The following is a 26,616-nucleotide window of genomic DNA, read 5'->3' on the forward strand; positions in this document are numbered from 1 at the left end:
CCCTATTCCCTCTAAAAATATATTTTTATTGATTTCAGAGAGGAAGGGAGAGGAAGAGAGACACAGAAACATCAATGATGAGAATCATCAATTGGCTGCCTCCTATGTGTCCCACACTGGGGATCTAGCCTGCAACAAAGGCATGTGCCCTGGACCGGAATCGAACTGAGACTTCCTCAGTCATAGGTCGACGCTCAACCACTGGTCCACACTGGCCGGGCCCAAATGATTTTAATACCACTAGGTTAAAGAACCAGAACTTGAATGGCTTGAAGCTAAAAGATATATTTCCTATATTGCACTTAGTATATTCTATTATCATAGACTATATTATACTTTACCTATCTGTGAATAAAACAGGCCTTTGAGAATTGGCCCAGTTACCAGAAGAACTCTTATACTCCTTTCCTTAACAAGCTTTTGAGAAGGGCTTCCTGTATGTTGTCATTGCTAAGATGTTTTCCCCAGAGGGTAATTTATTGAGAGATAACATGGAATTTTAATTTTGTTTGATTTCGGAGTAGGTGTTTCCAGACTGTTTTTGGCAGGAAGCAGGCTGGGGTTCTCCCAGGTGAGAGGCGGTGTTCAGGACTCCTAACTGCTGGCAGGAAGAACCCTTTGGGAGGGCTTGTGTGGGAGGAGGCCCATTTCCCTATCTCCCCAGCTCTAACAGCTTTATCTTCTCCTTTCTGCATTAAATTTGCTATTACTTTAAGTTGCTATTCTTTTGAGATTGTCCATAAAAAGGACAAAGAGGGCACTGATTATTAAAATGGGGTTAAAAACGCTACTTAGAAGCAGACATGAACAACCCAATGCCAACAGCCCGGCCCCCAAACCATCCCTTGCGCTCATTTTGCCCTGGATGTGATTGCAGTGACACCTCCACATGCTCACCTATACAAAGAGCTTGAGAATACCTGACTGACGTGTAGAGGGTGGTGGGGTGAGGATTACTGGGGTGACTCAAAGAACCCGGTAGAGTGCCCATCCCCATCCCTCTTACTGCCAGGCCCCGAAGTCTTGAGTTATCGCCCTCCTCAGCTCTCACTTGGATGACTGCAGCTAGGATGGCCATGGCTGAAGGTGTCACTTGTCTAGAGCACATTTCCGCTCAAAATGATCTTAGAACTGTGGAAGTGAGCCATTTAGGTAAGACAAAAGGAGGCAGCCAAAACTGAGAGGGTGAATAATTGCATTTGATCTCCAGCTGGGGTTTACAGAACCAGAGTGTGAACCCGCCCCTCATTTTTGCTGTTTTCCCCACCCCCAAATGTACTTACTGTGTAACCTAAACAAAAGATTGGAAGACTCACAGGTCAGAAGTGGGTACTGAAAAGCTTTGCCCACTAAGTGCAAGTGAGGACCCATAAACCCTCTGAACTCGGCCTTTAAACCAAACCAACCTCTTCTACCCAAACCCCTTTTGCTGCTCCGGTCCCTACTTTCCTCTAACAATCCCACCCCAATCAAAATGGTCACCTAGAATTTTCGTTTTCTGACAGCGATGTCATTTACCACCTAGAATTAAGCCCCCACAAAATGCCATGGCCTTTAATATGTGCACCTTTCTTCAGAAGTACTATCCCTGTCACTGTCTATGGAATGCAGATATTTCAGAAGAGCCCATTAACCTCCCAAATAAAAACAGGCACAAATTATTAACATTTTATTTTTCATCCTTAACTTACAAACTATAAAAAAAAAAATTCCATGACTTTTGATCTGTTTACAAAGTCCCCACCCCGCAAAAAAATAAGACAGAGGTTGTCAGTGTTGACTCATTTAAGAGAGAAAAGACACCCTAGAGAACCAAATAACACTGCATGCAAAAAATTCTAGAGGACACATTGGTTACAGCAAGAAGAAATAATACAAACAAGCAAGTTAACCATGTTAACCTAACTTTAGATTGAACTGAAAGTTTAAAAACAACACACATACAGGGCCACAGCAAGGTCCTCAGGTCCCCTCTGAGACAAATATGAAAAAAATAAGGTAGGGCCCCTAATCCACCTCCTCAATGGTGGGGCCAGAGCCAGAACCCCCTTTGGGGGCCTGAGCCCCAAAGCCAGCAGCTCCCGGGCCTCCCGCCCCCTGGTACAGTCCACTGATGATGGGGTTACACACCTGCTCCAGCTCCTTCCTCTTGTGCTCAAACTCCTCCTTTTCGGCCAGCGTGTTGGAGTCCAGCCAGGAAATCACCTCCTGGCACTTGTCCAGCACCTTCTTCTTGTCGGCCTCGCTGATCTTGCCTTTGAGGCCCTCGTCCTCCACGGCGCTCTTCATGTTGAAGGCATAGGACTCCAGGGCGTTCTTGGCAGACACCCTCTCGCGCTGGACCTCGTCCTCGGCTTTGTACCTCTCGGCCTCCTGCACCATGCGCTCGATGTCCTCCTTGCTCAGGCGGCCCTTGTCGTTGGTGATGGTGATCTTGTTGGCCTTGCCGGTGCTCTTGTCCATGGCGGTGACGTTCAGGATGCCATTGGCGTCGATGTCGAAGGTCACCTCGATCTGGGGCACGCCCCTGGGGGCCGGTGGGATGCCGCTCAGCTCGAAGCGCCCCAGCAGGTTGTTGTCCCTCGTCATGGCCCTCTCGCCCTCGAACACCTGGATCAGCACCCCCGGCTGGTTGTCCGAGTAGGTGGTGAAGATCTGTGTCTGCTTGGTGGGGATGGTGGAGTTGCGCTTGATCAGGGCCGTCATCACGCCCCCGGCTGTCTCCAGGCCCAGCGACAGGGGCGCCACGTCCAGCAGCAGCAGGTCCTGCACGTTCTCAGACTTGTCCCCCATCAGGATGGCCGCCTGCACCGCCGCCCCGTAGGCCACCGCCTCGTCCGGGTTGATGCTCTTGTTGAGGTCGCGCCCGTTGAAGAAGTCCTGCAGCAGCTTCTGCACCTTGGGGATTCGGGTGGAGCCCCCCACCAGCACCAGGTCGTGGATCTGGGCCTTGTCCAGCTTGGCGTCACGCAGGGCCTTCTCCACGGGCTCCAGCGTGCCCCGGAACAGGTCCGAGCACAGCTCCTCGAACCGCGCCCTGGTGATGGACGTGTAGAAGTCGATGCCCTCGAACAGGGAGTCGATCTCCAGGCTGGCCTGCGTGCTGGACGACAGGGTCCTCTTGGCCCTCTCGCAGGCGGTGCGCAGCCGCCTCACGGCTCGCTTGTTCTGGCTGATGTCCTTCTTGTGCTTGCGCTTGAACTCCTCCACGAAGTGGTTCACCAGCCTGTTGTCAAAGTCCTCCCCTCCCAGGTGGGTGTCCCCGGCCGTGGCCTTCACCTCGAAGATGCCGTCGTCGATCGTCAGGATGGACACGTCGAAGGTGCCCCCGCCCAGGTCAAAGATGAGCACGTTGCGCTCCCCCTTGCCGGTCCTGTCCAGGCCGTAGGCGATGGCGGCGGCCGTGGGCTCGTTGATGATCCTCAGCACGTTCAGGCCCGCGATCACCCCCGCGTCCTTGGTGGCCTGGCGCTGCGAGTCGTTGAAGTAGGCCGGCACGGTGATCACCGCGTTGGTCACCGCGTAGCCCAGGTACGCCTCGGCGATCTCCTTCATCTTGGTCAGCACCATGGACGAGATCTCCTCGGGGAAGAACGCCTTGGTCTCCCCTTTGTAGCTCACCTGCACCTTGGGCTTGTCGCCGTCGCTGATCACCTGGAAAGGCCAGTGCTTCATGTCCGACTGCACCACCGCGTCGCCGAACTTGCGGCCGATCAGCCGCTTGGCGTCGAACACGGTGTTCTGCGGGTTCAGCGCCACCTGGTTCTTGGCCGCGTCCCCGATGAGCCGCTCGGTGTCGGTGAAGGCCACGTAGCTGGGGGTGGTGCGGTTGCCCTGGTCGTTGGCGATGATCTCCACCTTGCCGTGCTGGAACACGCCCACGCACGAGTACGTGGTGCCCAGGTCGATGCCGATGGCCGTGGTTTTAGCCATGCCGGCGCCCTGCTCCCTCGCCGCGCGCTGCGGTCCGGGCCTTTCTGGAAGCGGCGGTCCCGGTCGGGTCGGCGACGGGAACCAGAAGCTCGGTCTGTTCCGAAGCGGGAGCCTGAGCGCGGGCGGCGGGCGGCGGAGGCGGGTCCTCGGGGCTGCGGGTCGGCGGAGGGCGCGGAGCGGGCAGGGCGCGGCGGGCTCGCTGCTGCGGCGCGGCGGGCGCTGGGCTTATACTTCCCCACCGAGCCCCGCCCTCCCCCTCCGCTCGCCCAATCGGCGGGCTCGGCCGGGCGGCGGGTCGGGAACATTCCAGGGGGTTCCCCGCGCGCCCTGCCCCCGGGCTCCCTCGGCCCAATCAGCGTCCTGGGTGCCGCCCTCCCAGAACTCTCCAGACTCTTCTGGGTCCCGGGAGGGGCGCGTCCAAGGGGGCGGGGGCGGCGCTCGGAAGTGAGGGAGCTGCCGCCGCCCGCTCAGTCGGTCCCGGACCCGCCCCGGGGGTTAGGGGGCGGTGGCGCTCAAACCGGTTGTTGGGTTAAAGATAGGAAACTTCCCGAATTTCTTAAAGAGGGCGGGGCATGTGCGGGCCAAAGGGACTCTGATTGGACCTCGGCCCTGACGGACGGGAGCGTCGGGGGCTGCTCGCCGGGTCCCCGCAGCCCGCGGCGGCTGCCGGAGGATGGCCGGCGCCTCACGGTGTCTCCCTGCTTATCTTTAAATGGGAAGCAGAAAAGCGATCATGCGGTACCGGTTTGACATCAAGTTTAATCTACAGGGAATATCTGGGGGCGGGGCATCTAAATTTCCAAAAGAGAAGCAATCAGGTAAATAGGCCGCTCTTTCCCCCCATATTTTATTATTTTAAATACATTTTTTATTGTTGATCGTATTACAGATATATCCGATTTTTCTCCCCTTACCCCCTCCTCCCAGCCCCAGCCCACCTCCCAGTTCTTAACCTGGAAGAGGGAACGTGCTGGGGGGACGGGGGGGGCGGGGGGGGGACGGGGAGGAAGGCCGGGCGGTCCGCCGCCGCCGGTGCCCCGGTTCACGCCCAGTCTCTCCCCTTTGCCTGGGGCCAGAGAAAGAAACATGTTTTGCTACAGACTTTGTCTTTAAGGCCTTTCGGGCTTCTCTCTCACTCCTCCTTCGGGCCCAGCCTCTCCCCTCCCTCCTCTCTGCCTTCTCCATTCCTGCTTCAGCCTGCAGGTGGCTAGGCCCAGGGTTCACCCCCGAGTCCCTGCAGCCCTAGGCCCTCCACCGATTTTTAAATAAATGCAACGGTGAGTCTGCCGGGGAGGTGAGCCGCGGGGATGTTCAGTTCTCTTAACATCTGGCCAGGTGGTTGTGGACCTATGAACCAGGAGGTGAAGGTTCAGTTCCCAGTCCCCGCACATGCCCTGGCTGCCAGCTGGATCCCCAGGAGGGGGCTTGCGGGGGCAGCTGACCAATGATTCTCTCTCATTGATCTCTCTCTCTCCCTTCCTCACCCATCCTCTCTGAAAACAATAAAATATACATATATATGTAACAGCATCATGGCACAGCTGGCTGGCAGGCGGCCAGTTTTAAGGTAACAGGTGGGGAATCACCCAGTAAGGGGGGAGGGGCTGGGGGGACCCAGGTTCCAATTCCAGCTGCTCTAAAGCTTCCGGTTATTTGCGGTGCACATAATCCACCCACTTGTTTATTTTTTTTAATATATTTTTTAAAATATATTTTATTGATATTTTACAGAGAGGAAGGGAGAGAGATAGAGAGTTAGAAACATCGATGAGAGAGAAACATCGATCAGCTGCCTCCTGCACATCTCCTACTGGGGATGTGCCCGCAACCCAGGTACATGCCCTTGACCGGAATCGAACCTGGGACCTTTCAGTCCGCAAGCCGACGCTCTATCCACTGAGCCAAACCGGTTTCGGCCCACTTGTTTATTTTATCTCACATTCCCACTTAACTGCACATGGCCCTCCCTACTGTTTTAAAGACGGCACATTCGGTAATTTATTTTGGCTTTTTTTCTTCTTCATCCTTTTGGGCATCAGGACCCCTTGTGAGGCGCCTGAAATGAAAATGTGAGGGACATTAAAGCAAAAGTAAGGCCCTAGCCGGTTTGGCTCAGTGGATAGAGTGTGGGCCTGTGGACTGAAGGGTCCCAGGTTCGATTCTGGTCAAGGGCACATGCCTGGGTTACAGGCTCCATCCCCAGTAGGAGGTGTGCAGGAGGCAGCCAGTCAATGATTCTCTCTCATTATTGATGTTTCTCTCTCTCCCTCTCCCTTCCTCTCTGAAATCAATAAAAATATATTAAAAAATAAATAAAGCAAAAGTAAGGGGTTAACAATCCAGTGAAAAGACTTGTTGCTTTAGCCACATGTATTTTTTTGGTTAAATCCTTACTCGAGGGTATGTTTTTATTGATTTTTAGAGAGAGAGAGGAAGGGGGAGAGAGGGAGAGGTAGAGAGAGGGAGAGAGAAACATCAATGGATTGCCTCTGGCGACTGGGGATCAAACCCGAAACCCACTTATGTGTCCTGATCGGAACAGAACTGGAAACCTTCTCGATGTACAGGAGGATGCTCCAACCAATGGAGCCACCCGGACAGGGCACACCCACATGTATCTTTTAAAATTGAATTTGTGAGGGTGACATTGGTTAATAAAAGTATGTAGGTCTCAAGTGTATAATTCTATAACACATCCTCTGTATATAGTGTGTTGGCCCGAAGTCAAGTCTCCTTCTGCCACCATTTATCCCCCCTTTACCCGCTTTTGCCTGCCCCACCCCCTGTATCCACATGTCTTGAGCACAGCACAGAACACATAAGCGTGCACGTGGGAGGAGGCAGTTTTTAAAGAAGGGAAGGAGTCTTGCTTTTGAACACCTTGCTCAGTTGGCATTTCACACACACACACACACACACCATCAGAACACCTCTTATTTGAAGCCGAGGACATTCAGCTGTTTCCTTCTCTTTAATTTATCTTCATTGTTGAAAGTATTATGAATACCCCCCTTTCCCCCCCCGTTGACTCCCTCCAGCGTCACCCTCCCCGCCAGGCCTACTGCGCTATTTTTGTTGTTGTTAATCCTCACCAGAGGATTTTTTTCCCTTGCTTTTCAGAGAGATTAGAGGGGAGCCAGGGGAAAAGGGAGAGAAATGTCAACTGGTTACATTGGATACATGCCCTTGGCCAGGAATAAACCAAATACCCGTAGGTGCTGGTGCTGGGCCAACACTCTAACCCAGTGGTTCTCAACCTTCCTAATGCCACGACCCTTTAATACAGTTCCTCATGTTGTGGTGACCCCCAATTTCATTGTTACAAATTGAACACAATTAAAGCATAGTGATTAATCACAAAAACAATATGTAATTATATATGTGTTTTCCGATAGTCTTAGGTGACCCCTGTGAAAGGGTCGTTCGACCCCCAAAGGGGTCGCAACCCACAGGTTGAGAACTGCTGCTCTAACCACGGAGTCACACCGGCCAGGCTAGTTATGATTTACTCAAGCTGATCTAAAGTAACGTTGCAAAAGGTTGCTTGAAAGATGCGGGGTGTGTGTGTGTGTGTGTGTGTGTGTGTGTGTGTGTGTGTGTGTTGCCCTGGCCAGTGTGGGTTAGTGGTTGGAGTGTCAGCCCAAGCACCAAAGGGTCTCAGGTTTGATTCCTGGTCAAGAGCACATACCTGGGCTGCCAGTGGAGCCCCGAATGCCTGGCTGGTGAGGGCACGTCGGGAGGCAACCAATCATTGATGTTTCTCTCCCCCCCACTCCTTCCCTCCTTCCCTTTCACTCTTTGAGGAATAAAAAAAAATCAATGGAAAAAATATCCTTGGGTGAGGATTAACAACAAAAAAAAGAAAGACACCCTGACTGGTTTGGCTCAGTGGATAGAGCGTCGGCCTGCGGACTCAAGGGTCCCAGGTTCGATTCCGGTCAAGGGCATGTACCTTGGTTGCGGGCACATCCCCAGTGGGGAGTGTGCAGGAGGCAGCTGATCGATGTTTCTCTCTCATCGATGTTTCTAACTCTCTATCCCTCACCCTTCCTCTCTGTAAAAAATCAATAAAATATATTTAAAATAAAATAAACTTAAAGCACTTATCATATCAAGTGCTGACTTAAAAAAAAAAAGAAAGGAGGTGGGTCTGCAGCCTGGCGGTTAGCTGCAGTCGGTCCAAGTCCTGTGCGGGGAGGGCGGTGGGGCCCAGGCCTCCCGGAGACGCGTTGTCTAACAAAATGGTAAAGGATGAGCTGGCACTGTTGGATAAAAACATAAATGAGTTTTGGAATAAATTCAAAAGCAGTGTCAACGACACCTCCTGTCAGATGGTGGGACTAAGAGATACCTACAAGGACATCAGTAAAGCATTTACAGAAAAGCTGTCTGTGAAATTGAAGGAAGAAGAGAGAATGGTTCAGATGTACCTAGAATATCAAAATCGTATGTGACAATCTGTAGATCTCAGAGTTTTTTTTAATATTAAACATCTTTATGAAAAAAATAAAATAAAAAATAAAAAAAAAGAAAGACACTGTGTGTGTGTGCAAGTAGTAACCTTTTTTTCCTTTCTTTTTTTTTTTTTAATAGTAACCTTTCTTTACATTCAGCTGTAGCTCCCTAATGAATCGCCTCCTTAGTCAAGTCAAACCTAAGGAATTTTCTATTTCTTTTTTTTTTATTATTATTATTAGTTAAGGTATTACAAATGTGTCCTCATCCCCCCCATTAACCCCCAACCTCCCCCCCACACACACACTCATGCTCCCATCCCCCTGTTGTCCATGTCCATTGGTTTGGCTTACATACATGTATACAAGTTCTTCGGTTGATCTCTTCTCTATTTCTTTATATAATGTGACTGGGAATTCTTCAAACTTCCATCTTAACTGCCCAATGTATGAACGCTTAGGGAGACCCTTAAGCCACCCGACCCCCTCCACCTCTCAGCTTCCTCACCATCAGATGCTGCCAGCTGCAGTCTGGACTCTCTCCTTCCTTCTCTACAAATCTGCAATTTGGAATACCGTTTTTTTAAAGTTTTTGTTGTTGTTAATCCTCACCGGAGGATATTTTCCCATTGATCCCCATTTTAGAGAGAGTGGAAGGGAGGGGGAGAGACAGAGAAAACACATCAGTGCCTCCCACATGGCCCTGGTCGGGGATTGAGACTGCAACCGGAATCGAACCCAGGACCCTTCAGTCGGAGAGCCAAAGTTCTATCCACTGAGCCCAGCCAGCGAGGGCTGGAATACTTCCTTATTGGTTGGAAGCAAAGGGCAGCACTGTCTCTACTCTCTGACAGGAAGGAATGGTGACAGGGGCTCACATCTTACTACTGGTGGGATAACAGGAAGAAAGCCACTGGACATGCTGTTTTCCATGAATTGGAGTCAACTGCACTGTAGCTTTTTTTTTTTTTTTTTACTATATTTTATTGATTTTTTACAGAGAGGAATGGAGAGGGATAGAGAGAAACATCGATCAGCTGCCTCTGGGGATGTGCCCGCAATCAAGGTACATGCCCTTGACCGGAATCGAACCCGGGACCCCTGAGTCCGAAAGCCGACGCTCTATCCACTGAGCCAAACCGGTTAGGGCGCTTAACCACTTTTTGAAAATATCTCTGTGGATTGACCTGGAAACCTAAACCTCTAGATATATTTGTTTTCTATTTCCTGACAGGAAGAGGGTCTCTCTAATTTTTTCCTTATACACTGATGCTTCCCATGGCAAGAACCTAGTCACAGCCCAGCCAGCGTGGCTCAGTTGTTGAGCATCAACCTATGAGCCAGGAGGTCACAGTTCGATTCCTGGTCAGGGCACATGCCCGGGTTTCGGGCTCCATCCCCCGTGGGGGGTGTGGAGGAGGCAGCCAATCAGTGATTCTCTCTCATCATTGATGTTTCTATCTCTCCCTCTCCCTCCCTCTCTGAAATCAATAAAAATATTTTTAAAAACCTATATACATATATTTCAAAAAAAGAAAATTACTGACATTTCACAAGTATGTTGTCTTAGATGTATAAGAACAGTGGACAGAACTCCCTTAAAGAAGCTAGAAGCTATCAGCCTGAGACATGCCTATCTACTGTGACCTGCCCAGTTAGGAATTTGTGGTTACTTTTGGTCACTGAGCTTGTCAGGGCTGCCATGGGCAGCCCCTGAGTGTGTCAGAATTATTGCATAGCCCTCTTTTTCGTCCACAGGTTTTTATCAGGATTGGTGTGTAGAAGGAGTAAGGCTCAGGTTCTCCAAGCTGGATGGGCTGAGGCGTCCTCTTAAGGGTGGGGGACTGGAGAGGGAGTGCCAGGGACGCTCTTGCCTGCTGCAGGAAGTGTGGGGGAGGGAGGCCTTTCTCCGTAGTTACAAGATATATTTTCTTCTCTCTCTTTTTCCTAGTTTCTCAAACAGTACCATTTTTCTTCAATTTTATTCATTTAAAAAATGGTATCAGCCCTAACCGGTTTGGCTCAGTGGATAGAGTGTCGGCCTATGGACTGAAAGGTCCCAGGTTCGATTCCGGTCAAGGGCACGTACCTGGGTTGTGGGCACATCTCCAGTAGGAGGTGTGCAGGAGGCAGGTGATCGATGTTTCTCTCTCATCGATGTTTCTAACTCTCTATCCCTCTCCCTTCCTCGCTGTAAAAAATCAATAAAAAATATATTTAAAAAATGGTATGATACTATTTATCCAGAAAAAAAAGCAAAGGAGATAACTGATATTAAACCTAGAGCCAAGCATTTTTATTTATTTTTTATTTTTTTAATTGACTTCAGAGAGGAAGGGAGAGGGAGAGAGAGATAGACATCAATGATCAGAGAGAATCATTGATCGGCTGCCTCCTGCACACCTCCTATTGGAGATCGAGCTGCAACCTGGGCATGTGCCCTTGACTGGAATCGAACCCTGGACCCTTCAGTCCTCCGGCCGATGCTCTATCCACTGAGCCAAACCAGCTAGGGCGAGCCAAGCATTTTTTAAAAATATATTTTCATTGATTTCAGAGAGGAAGGGAGAGGGAAACATCAATGATGAGAAAGAATCATTGACCGGCTGCCTCCTGTATGCCCACACTGGGGATCAAACCTGCAACCCAGGCATGTGCCCTGACTGGGAATTGAATTGTGACCTCTTGGTTCATGGGTCAACCACTGAGCCAAGCCAGCTGGGCGAGGGTCGAGCATTTTTAACAACCAAACGGCAAAGACTTCAGTTAACTTCAGTGACCTGGAAACCCTGTGGGCTTCCGGTAGCATGGGGGAGAAAAACCTGGGGTGGGGGAGGCCTGAGTTTGCATCTGAACTCTACTACCTTGTTGAAGTTTTTCATGTTTTAGCAATTAAGTGTTCAGAAGTTAACTAAATTACACATCTCTATATAAAGCCTAAGCAGCCATTATGACCAGTAGACCAGTCGCTATGATGTGCACTGACCACCAGGTGGCAGATGCTCAATGCAGGAGCTGCCTGCTGGTGGTCAGTGCTCTCCCACAGCCCACCTCCTGTGGCCCGCCCTGATGGGCCCCAATTGGGCCTGGGGGAGAGGGCCCGGATCACGGGATCGCAGGCCAGGCCGAGGGACCCGTGGGGCTCTAGTATCTCTATAATAGAGTTAACATCTGTTTCACGAGATGGTACAAACATGGTTGACAGGATTATAGGCCTTTAGTGCCTGTGAAATAGTGTTCAAAAGTTGCTGCCTTCTCCCTTTGTTGGGGGTCCCCTATTCTCTGTCAGGTCTGACCTCTCAATCATTCTTACCGAGGCACTTACAAGGCTGGGGGCTGGTATTGTAGGGACGATCTTAAGCTTTCTAGGCAGAGGACTTGCAGCCAAATCTTTTCACTTTCGAAGATGAGCACATAGGATGGGAGTTCAGAGGCTTGGTCTGGTCCTACAGACAGGTAATCACAGAGCCAGTGCCTGAGCCTACGCGCCCTTACGCTCCCCCTTTGGAATCCTCCCAGTACTGGCACATTGGCCCAATGGCTTCCTTCTCTAAAAACAGCCGTCAGAGGAGGGAGTGCGAAGGGAGTTGTCAGAGACCTGCGCGCTAGGGGCACCCTGCGGGCATCTAGTGACCAGCCAGGTCTCCCTCCTGGTCAGGGTTGAGTCAGGACGGTCCCCACAAGCTCCCACCCGCCCAGCTTCTCCCAGCCCGCCTGCCCTTCCCTGCTAACAGGATTGGGGGGGCGCTGGCCCAGGGCCCCAGGACCCCCCCACCCCCGGCGTTAATTGTAGCGCCGTGACTCAGCTCCAGGTCTGCGGGCGGGGTGGGGGCAGGGAGTCTTGGGTGGCGCCGTTTGTTGGTAGAGGCGTGTGCTAGGAGCCAGTCTCCGCCTGCGCGGCCAGAAAACTCCAGAAAGTTCCGGGCACAGCCCGAACCCCCCAGGAGCCTCCGCCCCGCCTCCGCCCCCGCCGGGCGCGCTGGCCACCAAGCTGCTCACCCGGTCTTGTGTTTTTTAAGTTTTATTTCCCCAAAAAACGTGATTAAAGAAGCCGAGAAAAGGAGAGACCTTTCTTTCTCGCGCCAGCTAGTGCATCAGACAAAACCACTGGGAAGCTTTGTAAGTCACCCGAGCCAGAGGGATGGGGTGGCCAGACGCGGAATGGAAGGTGCCCACGGCCCCAGCGAGCGCGCCCGGCGGGGCTGGGGCCGCTGGCTTCTCCCCGCCGCCTCTCACCCCGTTCCCGTGGGGACCTCCGGGGGGAGTGGTTCTCTTCCGCACTCGCCCCCCTGTGGGCCGAACCCCCCTCCCCGCGGCCCGCTCCCGGCTCCCCTGCCCAGCCTTTCCAATGAGCGGTGCTGGGACAGGGCGACGGTGGGGGGGGTGCTGTCCACTGAACTGCACCGTCAGGCATGTTGAGGGCGACTAATTAGCCTGGAGGGTGATAATCATGGGTTCTTACTCCTACTCCTACGGTAGAGATCCCCTTGAGAAATCACCAGCAGTGCTCTTCACCTGAAATAGCCCAGTTTCGGCTTTTAACCAAAAGCCCACTTCTTTCACATTTATAAAATAATCTTGTTTGGGTATATTTTATGCATTTTTTAAAAAAATATATTTTTATTGATTTGAGAGAGGAAGGGAGAGGGAGAGCGATAGAAACATCAATGATAAGAGAGAACCATCAATAACTTCTTTCTTGAGGCACATATTTATTTATTTTAATTTTTTTTTTTTTTTTTAGTTAAGGTATTACAAATGTGTCCTCATCCCCCCCCATTAACCCCTAACCTCCCCCATATTTTTAATATATATTTTTTATTGATTTCAGAGAGGAAGGGAGAGGGGGAGAGAGAGAAACATCAATGATAAGAATCATTGATTGGCTGTGTCCTGCATGCCCACTACTGGGGATCAAGCCCACAACCCAGTCATGTGCCGGGCTGGGAACTGAACCTGTGACCTCCTGGTTCATAGCTTGATGCTCAACCATGGGGCTACACCAGCTGGGCTATATTTATTTCTTAATAAAACACCTACTCAATAACCTTGACTGATCTAGCTCTAGGAACTGTTGTTTTCTCCAAGGTTATTTCAGATTTCCCGAAGCTCTATTTCTTTTTCTTTTTAATACACTTTTATTGATTTCAGAGAGGAAAGGAAAGGGAGAGATAGAAACGTCAATGATGAGAATCACTGATCGGCTGCTTCCTGCATGCCCCCTGCTGGGAATCGAGCCTGCAACCTGCAACCGGGGCATGTGCCCTTGACAGGAACCAAACCTGGGACCCTTCACTTTGCAGGCCGATGTTCTAGCCATTGGCCAAACTGGCTAGGGCCAAGCTCTATTTCTCTCTCTCTTCTTTTTTAAATACATTTTTCTTGATTTCAAAGGGGAAGGGAGAGAGAGAGAAACATCAATGATGAGAAAGCATTATTTTTTAAAAAATGTATTTTATTGATTTTTTACAGAGAGGAAGGGAGAGAGACAGAGAGTTAGAAACATCGATGAGAGAGAAACATCAATCAGCTGCCTCCTGCACATCTCCTACTGGGGATATGCCCGCAACCCAGGTACATGCCCTTGACCGGAATCGAACCCGGGACTCTTCAGTCCGCAGGCCGACGCTCTATCCACTGAGCCAAACCGGTTTTGGCGAGAAAGCATTATTGATTGGCTGCCTCCTACAGGCCCCCAACAGGGGATCAAGCCCACAACCCCAGCATATGGCCTTGGCTGGAAAGGAACCTGGCCCCTTTAGTCTGCAGGCCACCGCTCTATCCACCTAGTCAAACCAGCTAGGGCCCAAGCTCTATTTCTTAACAAAGGTGTTTGGTAGGTCCTTGGCCATCTCTATCCTTTTCCACCCCCCCCCCTCCACCCCAAGCTGGCTTGAAAAGTCACTGTTGTCTGCAGTGACAGTCACAGATGCTCCTGCAGTTCCGAGGGTCCTGTTGCAAATGCACATCCCCAGGAAGATTAGCTAAGTGTCCACAGTGCTCCAGTTCAACTACTCTGAGGTTAACTGTGCTTTTTTATAAGCTAGCCTGGAAGCCTAAGCACCTCTTAGATTTCCAGTTACAAACTTAAAAGCAAAGTCTACCTGTATGTGCCATTCCCTGATACTGGATTTTCTTCAAAGGCAAGTATTTAGTGAAAGGCTTGGTTGGCTTTGCGGTATACATAAGCTCACAAAGTGCTCTTATGGAATGTTGATACAATTTTTTTTTACTGTATTTATTGTTGAAGTGAAATTCACATAACATAAAATAACTATTTTTGCCCTAGCCGATTTGGCTAAGTGGATAGAGCGTTGGCCTGTGGACTGAAGGGTCTGGTCCCAGGTTTGATTCTGGTCAAGAGCACATGCCCGGGTTTCGGGCTCAACCCCCAGTAGGGGGCGTGCAGGAGACAGCCAATCAATGATTCTCTCTCACCATTGATGTTTCTATTTCTCCCTCTTCCTTCCTCTCTGAAGTCAATTTTTAAAAAAAAACACATTTTCAAGTGTACAATTCAGTAGTACCTAGTACATTTACAATGTTGTGCAACTATCATTTCAATCTAGTTCTAAATCATCTTTGTAACCCCAAAATGCAAATGCTTTTTAAAGGGGCTCTTTCCCCAAGCCTAAGGATCATGCCAGGCCTTTTCCAACAAGGAGGCTGTGGAGGGGACGACTTCTAGGATGCAAGCAGCTAGTTCATGAAGCATCTTCAAGGGAAAGAAGCCTTTAAAAGACTTCCCAGTGTGGGACTGCAAGTTTCTCCCTCTCTTCTCAATTAGCGAATACCAAACCGTGGTCATCAATCTTACTGCTTATCTGGCGTAATGGTTTAGGGCTGTGTAGAGTGAAGGTAAAAGGGGCATAACCCAGAAGCAGGCATGCACAACCAGCCCTGTGGGCTAGGGGCAGCGTGGCAAAAGCCTGTGAAACCTGGGTAGGAGTCCAGGTTCAACATCTTTGCTGAACTGGAGCTTATTTTTAACCTTTAAATAATTTTAGTTAAGCCAGTACTTTTAAGTTTCCCCATACGCTCACCCGTGAAAGTCAAATACTACCTAAACTCAGTGTGGTGGAATGAGGGTTAGTAAACACAAAAGGCCCCAGTACCTGGTACATAAAGGCACGAAGACACTGGAGTCCTTGCTCAGGCACCCAATTCTCAATGACACCTCTGTAAGGAACTCAGCGGTGCACTTAAAGTATGGTTAGCTACTGCTAGAAATGTGGCATTTCTATCTCAGCATCCTTTCATAAATAACTATAAGCTGAGGTATCAGCCAAACCCTTTCATTTAAAAAATATAAGAAGTAGCCCTAACCGGTTTGGCTCAGTGGATAGATCATCGGCCTGCGGACTCAAGGGTCCCAGGTTCGATTCCGGTCAAGGGCATGTACCTGGGTTGTGGGCATATCCCCAGTAGGAGATGTGCAGGAGGCAGCTGATCGATGTTTCTCTCTCATCGATGTTTCTAACTCTCTATCCCTCTCCCTTCCTCTCTGTAAAAAATCAATAAAATATATTTTTAAAAAGTAAAAATAAAAAATATAAGAAGTAGCTCTGGCTTGTGTTGCTCAATGGTTAGGGCATGGGCCTAACCATTTATTTTTTTTAAAATCTTATTCTGAAATGCTCCCGGTCTAGAACAGGATGGGATTGATTCCTGGTCAAGGCAGGTACCTGAGTTGCAGATTCAATCCCCAGCCCTGGCTGGGGCATGTGTGGGAGGGGGCTGATTGATGTGTCTCTGATTGATGTGTCTCTCTCAAATTATGTTTCTCTCCCCCCCCCCCCCCCCGCCCAATCTAAAAAATAAATGAAAAAATTTCCTCAGGTGAGAATGAACAAAAAATAAAATAAATGTAAGAAGTAGGGATCAGAGTGGCTAATGCACTTGTGCATGACTGAGTAAGCCAGCGCTTGAACTCACATCTCCTCACTGCTGGTTTAAGCCTTGATTTCTCTTTGATGTTGAATCCAGATTAAATATCAGGGCTTTGATATATCAGATGTACTTACAGAAATTACTAGCCATGACCTTCCCATCTAACTGCCTCTCCTTTGCCTGTTTGGGGAATAACCCCAAGTCCCTTTTGAGGCCACCCTTACATGGGGTCAAACCTCTCCACCCATCTTGAGGTACCCATGCCAGTAACCCTTATTTTATGTGGACCCACAAACCCAACCCACTGTAAATAAGCAGGTTTAATTTATTATTATTCTTAAAAAAATTTTTTTTATTGATTTCAGAGAGGAAGGGAGAGGGATAGAAACATCAATGATGAGAGAGAATCACTGGCTGCCTCCAAGCAGGTTTTATTTTTTTTTAAATTTCCTAAGAATACCATTTGTCTAAAAGAAAGAGATCACAATGCAATTAATCCCCTTATTTGTCCAGATTCCTAACCTTTTCTAAGAGGCAAATTACCACTGATTTTAGATTTTATAAAAAACACAAACTATGCAGACCCTTCTGACCTCAAAATAAAACAGAGGCAGACAAGACATTGCTCAGCTTTTTTTGAGTTTATTTACTTTGAAGTAAACAGTTGGGAAAAAACCGAGTTTGGTATGAGTATTACAAAAAAGGACAGAAGATGGCAGTATAAAGGCATCTCTACATTTCACCAAGGGGAAAAAAGCAAGTTCATAACTTCACAAAAAAACACAGTTCAACTTTACAAACAATCCCAAGCTCAGAGTTGAAGAAAGGCAAATACTTAAGGCAACGCAAAGCCCTGCATCCCATCCCTCTCCTAACGAACAGGAGCAATCTGCGAAAGGCTTCCTAATCCACCTCCTCGATGGTGGGGCCAGAGCCAGAACCCCCTTTGGGGGCCTGAGCCCCAAAGCCAGCAGCTCCCGGGCCTCCCGCCCCCTGGTACAGTCCACTGATGATGGGGTTACACACCTGCTCCAGCTCCTTCCTCTTGTGCTCAAACTCCTCCTTTTCGGCCAGCGTGTTGGAGTCCAGCCAGGAAATCACCTCCTGGCACTTGTCCAGCACCTTCTTCTTGTCGGCCTCGCTGATCTTGCCTTTGAGGCCCTCGTCCTCCACGGCGCTCTTCATGTTGAAGGCATAGGACTCCAGGGCGTTCTTGGCAGACACCCTCTCGCGCTGGACCTCGTCCTCGGCTTTGTACCTCTCGGCCTCCTGCACCATGCGCTCGATGTCCTCCTTGCTCAGGCGGCCCTTGTCGTTGGTGATGGTGATCTTGTTGGCCTTGCCGGTGCTCTTGTCCATGGCGGTGACGTTCAGGATGCCATTGGCGTCGATGTCGAAGGTCACCTCGATCTGGGGCACGCCCCTGGGGGCCGGTGGGATGCCGCTCAGCTCGAAGCGCCCCAGCAGGTTGTTGTCCCTCGTCATGGCCCTCTCGCCCTCGAACACCTGGATCAGCACCCCCGGCTGGTTGTCCGAGTAGGTGGTGAAGATCTGTGTCTGCTTGGTGGGGATGGTGGAGTTGCGCTTGATCAGGGCCGTCATCACGCCCCCGGCTGTCTCCAGGCCCAGCGACAGGGGCGCCACGTCCAGCAGCAGCAGGTCCTGCACGTTCTCAGACTTGTCCCCCATCAGGATGGCCGCCTGCACCGCCGCCCCGTAGGCCACCGCCTCGTCCGGGTTGATGCTCTTGTTGAGGTCGCGCCCGTTGAAGAAGTCCTGCAGCAGCTTCTGCACCTTGGGGATTCGGGTGGAGCCCCCCACCAGCACCAGGTCGTGGATCTGGGCCTTGTCCAGCTTGGCGTCACGCAGGGCCTTCTCCACGGGCTCCAGCGTGCCCCGGAACAGGTCCGAGCACAGCTCCTCGAACCGCGCCCTGGTGATGGACGTGTAGAAGTCGATGCCCTCGAACAGGGAGTCGATCTCCAGGCTGGCCTGCGTGCTGGACGACAGGGTCCTCTTGGCCCTCTCGCAGGCGGTGCGCAGCCGCCTCACGGCTCGCTTGTTCTGGCTGATGTCCTTCTTGTGCTTGCGCTTGAACTCCTCCACGAAGTGGTTCACCAGCCTGTTGTCAAAGTCCTCCCCTCCCAGGTGGGTGTCCCCGGCCGTGGCCTTCACCTCGAAGATGCCGTCGTCGATCGTCAGGATGGACACGTCGAAGGTGCCCCCGCCCAGGTCAAAGATGAGCACGTTGCGCTCCCCCTTGCCGGTCCTGTCCAGGCCGTAGGCGATGGCGGCGGCCGTGGGCTCGTTGATGATCCTCAGCACGTTCAGGCCCGCGATCACCCCCGCGTCCTTGGTGGCCTGGCGCTGCGAGTCGTTGAAGTAGGCCGGCACGGTGATCACCGCGTTGGTCACCGCGTAGCCCAGGTACGCCTCGGCGATCTCCTTCATCTTGGTCAGCACCATGGACGAGATCTCCTCGGGGAAGAACGCCTTGGTCTCCCCTTTGTAGCTCACCTGCACCTTGGGCTTGTCGCCGTCGCTGATCACCTGGAAAGGCCAGTGCTTCATGTCCGACTGCACCACCGCGTCGCCGAACTTGCGGCCGATCAGCCGCTTGGCGTCGAACACGGTGTTCTGCGGGTTCAGCGCCACCTGGTTCTTGGCCGCGTCCCCGATGAGCCGCTCGGTGTCGGTGAAGGCCACGTAGCTGGGGGTGGTGCGGTTGCCCTGGTCGTTGGCGATGATCTCCACCTTGCCGTGCTGGAACACGCCCACGCACGAGTACGTGGTGCCCAGGTCGATGCCGATGGCCGTGGTTTTAGCCATGCCGGCGCCCTGCTCCCTCGCCGCGCGCTGCGGTCCGGGCCTTTCTGGAAGCGGCGGTCCCGGTCGGGTCGGCGACGGGAACCAGAAGCTCGGTCTGTTCCGAAGCGGGAGCCTGAGCGCGGGCGGCGGGCGGCGGAGGCGGGTCCTCGGGGCTGCGGGTCGGCGGAGGGCGCGGAGCGGGCAGGGCGCGGCGGGCTCGCTGCTGCGGCGCGGCGGGCGCTGGGCTTATACTTCCCCACCGAGCCCCGCCCTCCCCCTCCGCTCGCCCAATCGGCGGGCTCGGCCGGGCGGCGGGTCGGGAACATTCCAGGGGGTTCCCCGCGCGCCCTGCCTCCGGGCTCCCTCGGCCCAATCAGCGTCCTGGGTGCCGCCCTCCCAGAACTCTCCAGACTCTTCTGGGGTTTGCTGGGCTGGCGCAGGTCTGGGGCGGGGCGGGGGCGCGGGGGAGAGGCGGAGCGGATGGGTTTGAGGGGCCCGGAGAGGGGGGCCCAGGGAAGGGGGGTGGGGGGGCCGGGCGGTGGCAGTGATGACGCTGGGAAGGGGCGGGAGCGGGTGGCGGTGTTGACGCCGCTCCCCGCAGCCGCGTTACAATGGACAGGCGGCCTCTGACCTCATGGCTGGTCTGGAAGCGGGATGAGAGGCTTGAAGCCGCTCAAAGCTTTAGGGCGGGCGGGCGGGTGGGGGGGTGGGGGACACCGGCTGCGCACCATCGATGTTGAGGGAGTTCCCACCGACTGGGGCTTCGCAGTCCGAACGTTACCAAACTGGAGCGAAGGCGACGGGAGAATAGGTGACCCGGGAGGGCTGGGGTAACGGGTGGGTCCTGGTCCGGGGCGTCCTGGAAGGCCCTCTGGTCTGAGGTGTGGCGTGTGGCCAGCCGCGGGAGGGGGTGCTTTGAGGAGCTCGGGGCGCGGGATGGTCACAGCCGCTAGGAAGGGGCGGAGGAGCTGGCGTGTTACTGTCCCTAGAGAGCAGGATTGTTTCAGGTTAGAGTGAGCCATAAGAGGCTTCCTGGAGCCGCCACCTCCCCTGACTCACTCCCGCAAACCCCCAGTGGAGGGGAGAGGAGCCCAGGGAGGCAGAAACCCAAGTGCGGCGATTACTGTGTCTGCAGAGACCGGGAGGTAGAATAGTCGAGTCCAGCAGGAGTCACCCTCAGAATAAGTACATCAGAGACAGAGGACAGGGCAATTGCCTCAGGACCTGTGAAAATTGAAAACAGTGACACCCACTGCCTTCCCACGAACAATGCTTTTGTCTGTCTCTCCAAAAAGCATGGAAGCCCTGGCTGGTTTGGCTGAGTGGAGAGAGCATCGGCCTGCGGACTGAAGGGTCCTGGGTTCGATTCAGGTCAAGGGCACATGCCAAGGTTGCAGGCTCCATCCCCACTAGGGGGCGTGCAGGAGGCAGCGAACCAATGATTCTCTCATCATTGATGTTTCTGTCTCTCTCTCCCTTCCTTTCTGAAATCAATAAACATTTTTTTAAAAAGCATGGGAGATTGGAAGAGATTTTAAAAAATATATTTCATTGATTTTTTTACAGGGAGGGAGTTAGAAACATTGATCAGCTGCCTCCTGCACACTCCCCACTGGGGATGTGCCCGCAACCAAGGCACATGCCCCCGACTTGAATCGAACCCGGGACCCTTGAGTCCGCAGGCCAACGCTCTATCCACTGCCCAAACCAGTTAGGGCTGGAAGAGATATTTGTACAACAACAACAACAACAAATACTTGTACCCGGGGTTCATGGCAGCATTATTCACAGTAGCCATGAGGTAGAAGCAGCCCAAGAGTCCCCGGAGGGAGTAAATGAATAAAATGTGGATATATATAATGCAATATTCAGCCTTAAGAAGGAAGGAAAATCAGACACATGCTATAACATAGACAAACTTATATTGAATGAAATAAGCCAGTCACAAAAAGAGAAATAGTGTATAATTCCACTAACATGCTATCCAAAGTAGTTGAATTCAGAGACAGCAAGTGGTGATTTCGAGAATTGGGAATTTCCTGTGTTTGGGCGATACAGTTCTTTCCGGGCTGCTTTGTAGCAATTTGAGAGTTTTGAGCATCACCTTCTGCTTGAACTCTTTGGGGACAGAATCTAGGAGGAACTTGAGGCTGAGACTAGACTTCCAATGGACTCACCAGAGCAGCTCAACCCACCGTCGGCCCGGGAGTTTTCTCAGATGCCCGATGAAGAAGATTCAGCTGGCACGCAGGCTGTCTCAGAAGTGCTAGCAAAGAACCTTAGTGACTTCACTCTCAACCCTAGTACTACATTCCTTTCCGCCAAAACGTTCGCCCCAACAGCAGGACACAGAAAAAACTTCAAGGGGTCCGGGCTGGGGCTGAGTTAAGGCACGAGGAGATGTGGAGTGAAGACAGTGGCAAGGGTTCGGAAAGAAATGAAAGAAAGGTTGTGATTAAGGATGACAAGGAATGAGGCTATTATATACCACGTATCTGAATCAATCAGGAGGCCCAAGATTTAAATGTAGCTGTAGCTATTGACTATTACATGGAGATCCTTCTAATGGTATTATCATTGAGAATTATGACATGAAGTCAATTTAGGTATACACCTTCTTCTTGTACGTATTTGTAACAAATTTTTTGATGTGCTGTTTCAATTTTTAGTAGCAAATGTGTGTAGAGGGCATCTTATTAAAATTTTGAGGCATAACTGGAAAAAAAAGAAAGTGGTGATTTCCAGGAGCTGGTGGGAGTAGGGGATGGTAAGCTGTTTAATGGACATAGAATTTCAGTTTTTGCAAGATAAAGAGTTCTGGAGATTGGTTGGACAGCAATGTACATGAACTTATTACTGAACTGTACACCTAGAAATGGTTCAAATGGTAAATTGCATTAATGTGTATCTTAGCACAATTAAAAATAATACACAGACTAAAGAAGTACTCTGCCAAGACTTTATCTCACTTTTTCTCAACAGGCCTCGGAAAACCATGGCTGCTGCTAAGGGAATGGCCATCGGCATCGACCTGGGCACCACGTACTCGTGCGTGGGCGTGTTCCAGCACGGCAAGGTGGAGATCATCGCCAACGACCAGGGCAACCGCACCACCCCCAGCTACGTGGCCTTCACCGACACCGAGCGGCTCATCGGGGATGCGGCCAAGAACCAGGTGGCCATGAATCCTCAGAACACTGTCTTTGATGCTAAACGCCTGATTGGCAGAAAATTTAATGATCCTGTAGTACAATCAGATATGAAACTATGGCCTTTTCAAGTAATCAGTGAAGGAAGCAAGCCCAAAGTATTGGTATCCTACAAAGGGGAGAAAAAGGCTTTCTACCCTGAAGAAATCTCCTCTATGGTGCTGACTAAGATGAAGGAGACTGCTGAGGCTTTTTTGGGCCATTCCATCACCAACGCTGTGATCACTGTGCCAGCCTATTTCAATGACTCTCAACGCCAGGCCACCAAGGATGCAGGCGTGATTGCAGGTCTCAATGTGCTAAGAATTATCAATGAACCAACAGCTGCTGCCATTGCCTATGGCTTAGATAAAGCAGGTCAGGGCGAGCGACAGGTCCTGATCTTTGATCTGGGTGGAGGCACATTTGATGTGTCCATCCTGACCATAGATGATGGGATTTTTGAGGTGAAGGCCACGGCCGGGGACACCCACCTGGGAGGGGAGGACTTTGACAACAGGCTGGTGAACCACTTCGTGGAGGAGTTCAAGCGCAAGCACAAGAAGGACATCAGCCAGAACAAGCGAGCCGTGAGGCGGCTGCGCACCGCCTGCGAGAGGGCCAAGAGGACCCTGTCGTCCAGCACGCAGGCCAACTTGGAAATTGATTCACTTTATGAAGGCATCGACTTCTACACGTCCATCACTAGAGCCCGGTTTGAAGAGCTGTGTGCAGACCTCTTTAGGGGCACGCTGGAGCCTGTGGAGAAGGCTCTTCGGGACGCCAAGATAGATAAGGCGAAAATCCATGACATTGTTTTAGTGGGGGGCTCCACCCGCATCCCCAAGGTGCAGAAACTGCTGCAGGACTACTTTAATGGCCGTGACCTCAACAAGAGCATCAACCCGGACGAGGCGGTGGCCTACGGGGCGGCGGTGCAGGCGGCCATCCTGATGGGGGACAAGTCTGAGAACGTGCAGGACCTGCTGCTGCTGGACGTGGCGCCCCTGTCGCTGGGCCTGGAGACAGCCGGGGGCGTGATGACGGTCCTGATCAAGCGCAACTCCACCATCCCCACCAAGCAGACACAGATCTTCACCACCTACTCGGACAACCAGCCGGGGGTGCTGATCCAGGTGTTCGAGGGCGAGAGGGCCATGACGAGGGACAACAACCTGCTGGGGCGCTTTGACCTGACTGGAATCCCTCCTGCACCCAGGGGTGTTCCTCAGATCGAAGTGACTTTTGACATCGACGCCAATGGTATCCTGAACGTCACCGCCATGGACAAGAGCACCGGCAAGGCCAACAAGATCACCATCACCAATGACAAGGGCCGCCTGAGCAAGGAGGACATCGAGCGTATGGTTCTGGATGCTGAGAAATATAAAGCTGAAGATGAGATCCAGAGAGAGAAAATTGCTGCAAAAAATGCCTTAGAATCCTATGCTTTTAACATGAAGAGTGCTGTGAGTGATGAAGGCTTGAAGGGTAAGATTAGTGAGTCTGATAAAAAGAAAATTCTGGATAAATGCAACGAGGTTCTTTCATGGCTGGAGGCTAATCAACTGGCTGAGAAAGATGAGTTTGATCATAAGAGAAAGGAACTGGAGCAAGTGTGTCACCCAGTCATTACAAAACTCTATCAGGAGGGATGCACTGGGCCTACCTGTGGAACTGGGTACACACCTGGGAGGGCTGCCACAGGCCCCACCATTGAAGAAGTAGATTAATCTTATCTGGAGCTGGAGGGTCCTAGGATGAATTTGTTCCCTTCATCTTCAAGCATTGTTATGACTTTTGAATTGACTGGACCTGAACCTAAGTTACCATCGTTTTGGAATTCTAATGGAGGAGTCTCATGTGCCATCTTTTCACACTCCAGTGTCCCATTTCTGACTTTGGAATCAGACTCTTAGGAAAACTAGGCCCTTCTCTGAACCATTTGATGAATCTGTCTGTTATTTAGTTCCAGCCTCACCAACTTTCTTCTTCCTGTGTGGATGGTTATTTGTCACTCAGTAAATTTGTTCCTGAAACAAATTTCTTCTGGTATCATTAGACTGTGAGTGTATCTTGAAAAGAGAAGGAAAGTTCATGGAGAGAGCATGTGTGGTCTGATTGTGAGCTAATTGTGAACGATTAAGTTACTAAGGACAAAGTATTTGACATTTCATGAGCTAATTGTTTCAAGCAGGAAGATGCCTTGCCCATCAGGCACTTTCAGCCCCAGCTGGAGCAGTTTCTAACTGATTACTACTTATATTCAATGATAGACTAGGGTCAGTGGTTCTCAACCTTCCTAATGCCGCGACCCTTTAATACAGTTCCTCATGTTGTGGTGACCCCCAACCATAAAATTAATTTCGTTGCTACTTCATAACTGTAATTTTTCTACTGTTATGAATCGTTATGTAAATATCAGATATGCAGGATGTATTTTCATTGTTGGCGACCCACAGGTTGAGAACCGCTGGACTAGGTGCTTAGGGTTCAGCTGCTGGGGTTGGGCGCGGGCAGCCAAACTTCTCTTACTTACAGGTGAGATCTAGATCCAGTGTCTGTGCACTTAGAGTCCATTATTACATTGTTGTTGTTTTTTTAAATTTGTTTTTGTTGATTTTAGAGAGAGAGGGAGAGGGAGAGGAAACATTGACCAGCTGCCTCCTGCTCGCCCCCTACCCGGGATCAAGCTGCAACCAGGGCCTGTACCCTGATGGGGAATCAAACCAATGACTTCTAAAAGCATAGGCTGATGCTCAACCAACGGAGCCACCCTGGCCAGGGCTGCTAGTGTGTCTTTTATGTGTATAAAACATTTCTACGACACACTCCTGACAAATGAGTACTTTAGTGCAAGATGAGAAATGGAGGATTTAGTATGGTCTTATTCCTTGAAAAATATTTTCACCTATTATGTCATATCATCAACACTAATAAAAGAGAAAAATGGTAATTGGCGTACGAGCTGCCCTTTTCATTGGCTAATCAGGGCTATATGCAAATTAACTGCCAACTAAGATTGGCAGTTAACTCCCAACAAGATGGAGGTTAACTTGCATATGTAGGCACAATGCAGGGAGGCGAAAGGGAAAGCAGGAAGAAGCCCCCTGCCACTGACAGTGATCGGAAACCCAGGGGGGAGCTAAGAGCTGGGGGGCAGGGCAAAGGCGGCCCTGGGGCCGCCTTTGCCCTGCCCCCCAGCCATGATCGGAGAATCAGGTGCCTTTTCCGCCCTGGCCAGTGAGAGCAGGAAGTAGGGGTGGAGCCAGCGATGGGAGCTGGGCACGGTCGAAGCTGGCAGTCCCAGGAGCTAGGGGTCCCTTGCCTGGGCCTAAAGCGAAGCCCACGATCGTGGGGCCGCTGCAGCTGCGGGTCCCCGCTGCCCGGGCCGGACGCCTAGGCCAGAGGCTACAGGCCTGGGCAAGGGGCCGATCCTGCGATTGGAGGGTGATGGGGGTCAACACCTGAGGGCTCCCAGTATGTGAGAGGGGGCAGGCTGGGCTGAGGGACACTCCCCCCCCCCCCACACACACCCAGTGCACGAATTTCGTGCACCGGGCCCCTAGTTTATTTATAAAAATGTTGGGGACATGGGCATAGAAATATGTGTAACTACGTTTGTAACCCTTTGTATTTGAGGGGGCATATTTGGATGTGAAAGATTGTTACCAAACTGAAGGGGTTTTCGCCACTTGAGGTGCTCTGTCACAGGGTAGTTTTACTTGCAGCAAATCAAGGTGATGGGATTCATATCCAAAGCTCTGTCCCCTGCAGTGGTTCTCAACCTTCCTAATGCTGCCCCTTTAATACAGTTCCTCATGTTGTGGTGACCCCCAACCATAAATTATTTTTGTTGCTACTTCATAACTGTAAGTAATGTTGCTACTGTTATGAATCGTAATGTAAATATCTGATATCATGATGTATTCTCATTGTTCTCGACCCACAGGTTGAGAAGGGCTGCAAGGAAGCTTAGTCATTGCTTATGTACACTATTGGGTCAATTACATGTTGGTTGCTTCTCTGCAGTTGGCATTTTAGGGTTGAGTTTCCTGTCCTCTTACCTGCTCACTGCTGCACCTGCAGAATACTGCTGTTGACATTTAGCAGGAAATAGCATTTAGAACTGTCCAGACCTTAGGACCCTTGTCCTAGCTAACAATGAGGATGGCTATTTCCGTCCTCCAGGCAGTCTGCTTAGTTCCACTCAGCCCATGACAGGACAGCCCCGGGCAAAAGTGTGTAAGAAGCGTGGCCTGAGATGGGTCCTTGAGAGAAATATGTTTATTGGGAGGGAGCCTTTAATAAAACCAAGATTCGTGCTCAGGCCTCTGATCTTG

At 51.2% G+C, this 26,616-nt stretch overlaps 4 protein-coding genes across 4 annotated transcripts in view; 2 read left to right on the forward strand and 2 right to left on the reverse strand.

The window, feature by feature from the left end:
* The window catches only part of VARS1 (valyl-tRNA synthetase 1), an 88,246-nt gene that overhangs the window by 37,810 nt on the left and 23,820 nt on the right, over positions 1-26,616 (forward strand). The gene's annotated exons all lie outside the window — the stretch shown is intronic.
* On the reverse strand, positions 1,657-4,138 carry LOC132237696 (heat shock 70 kDa protein 1). The gene has a single exon (XM_059702382.1). It carries the CDS (start codon positions 3,931-3,933, stop codon positions 2,008-2,010), a length of 1,926 nt encoding a protein of 641 aa, XP_059558365.1. The 5' UTR covers positions 3,934-4,138; the 3' UTR covers positions 1,657-2,007.
* On the reverse strand, positions 16,898-19,311 carry LOC132237695 (heat shock 70 kDa protein 1). Its single transcript, XM_059702381.1, has one exon. The coding sequence runs from the start codon at positions 19,104-19,106 to the stop codon at positions 17,181-17,183; it is 1,926 nt and encodes a 641-aa protein (XP_059558364.1). The 5' UTR covers positions 19,107-19,311; the 3' UTR covers positions 16,898-17,180.
* On the forward strand, positions 19,768-24,316 carry LOC132237693 (heat shock 70 kDa protein 1-like). Its single transcript, XM_059702379.1, has 2 exons — positions 19,768-19,896; positions 22,068-24,316. Exon 2 carries the CDS (start codon positions 22,081-22,083, stop codon positions 24,004-24,006), a length of 1,926 nt encoding a protein of 641 aa, XP_059558362.1. The 5' UTR covers positions 19,768-19,896; positions 22,068-22,080; the 3' UTR covers positions 24,007-24,316.

Source organism: Myotis daubentonii, chromosome 6 (assembly GCF_963259705.1).
Source record: "Myotis daubentonii chromosome 6, mMyoDau2.1, whole genome shotgun sequence".
In the NCBI taxonomy this organism is placed as follows: Eukaryota; Metazoa; Chordata; class Mammalia; order Chiroptera; family Vespertilionidae; genus Myotis; species Myotis daubentonii.

Coding starts and splice junctions, on each gene's coding strand:
- LOC132237696 (XM_059702382.1), bottom strand. CDS start 3,933: ATGGCTAAAACCACGGCCATCGGCATCGACCTGGGCACCACGTACTCG.
- LOC132237695 (XM_059702381.1), bottom strand. CDS start 19,106: ATGGCTAAAACCACGGCCATCGGCATCGACCTGGGCACCACGTACTCG.
- LOC132237693 (XM_059702379.1), top strand. CDS start 22,081: ATGGCTGCTGCTAAGGGAATGGCCATCGGCATCGACCTGGGCACCACG.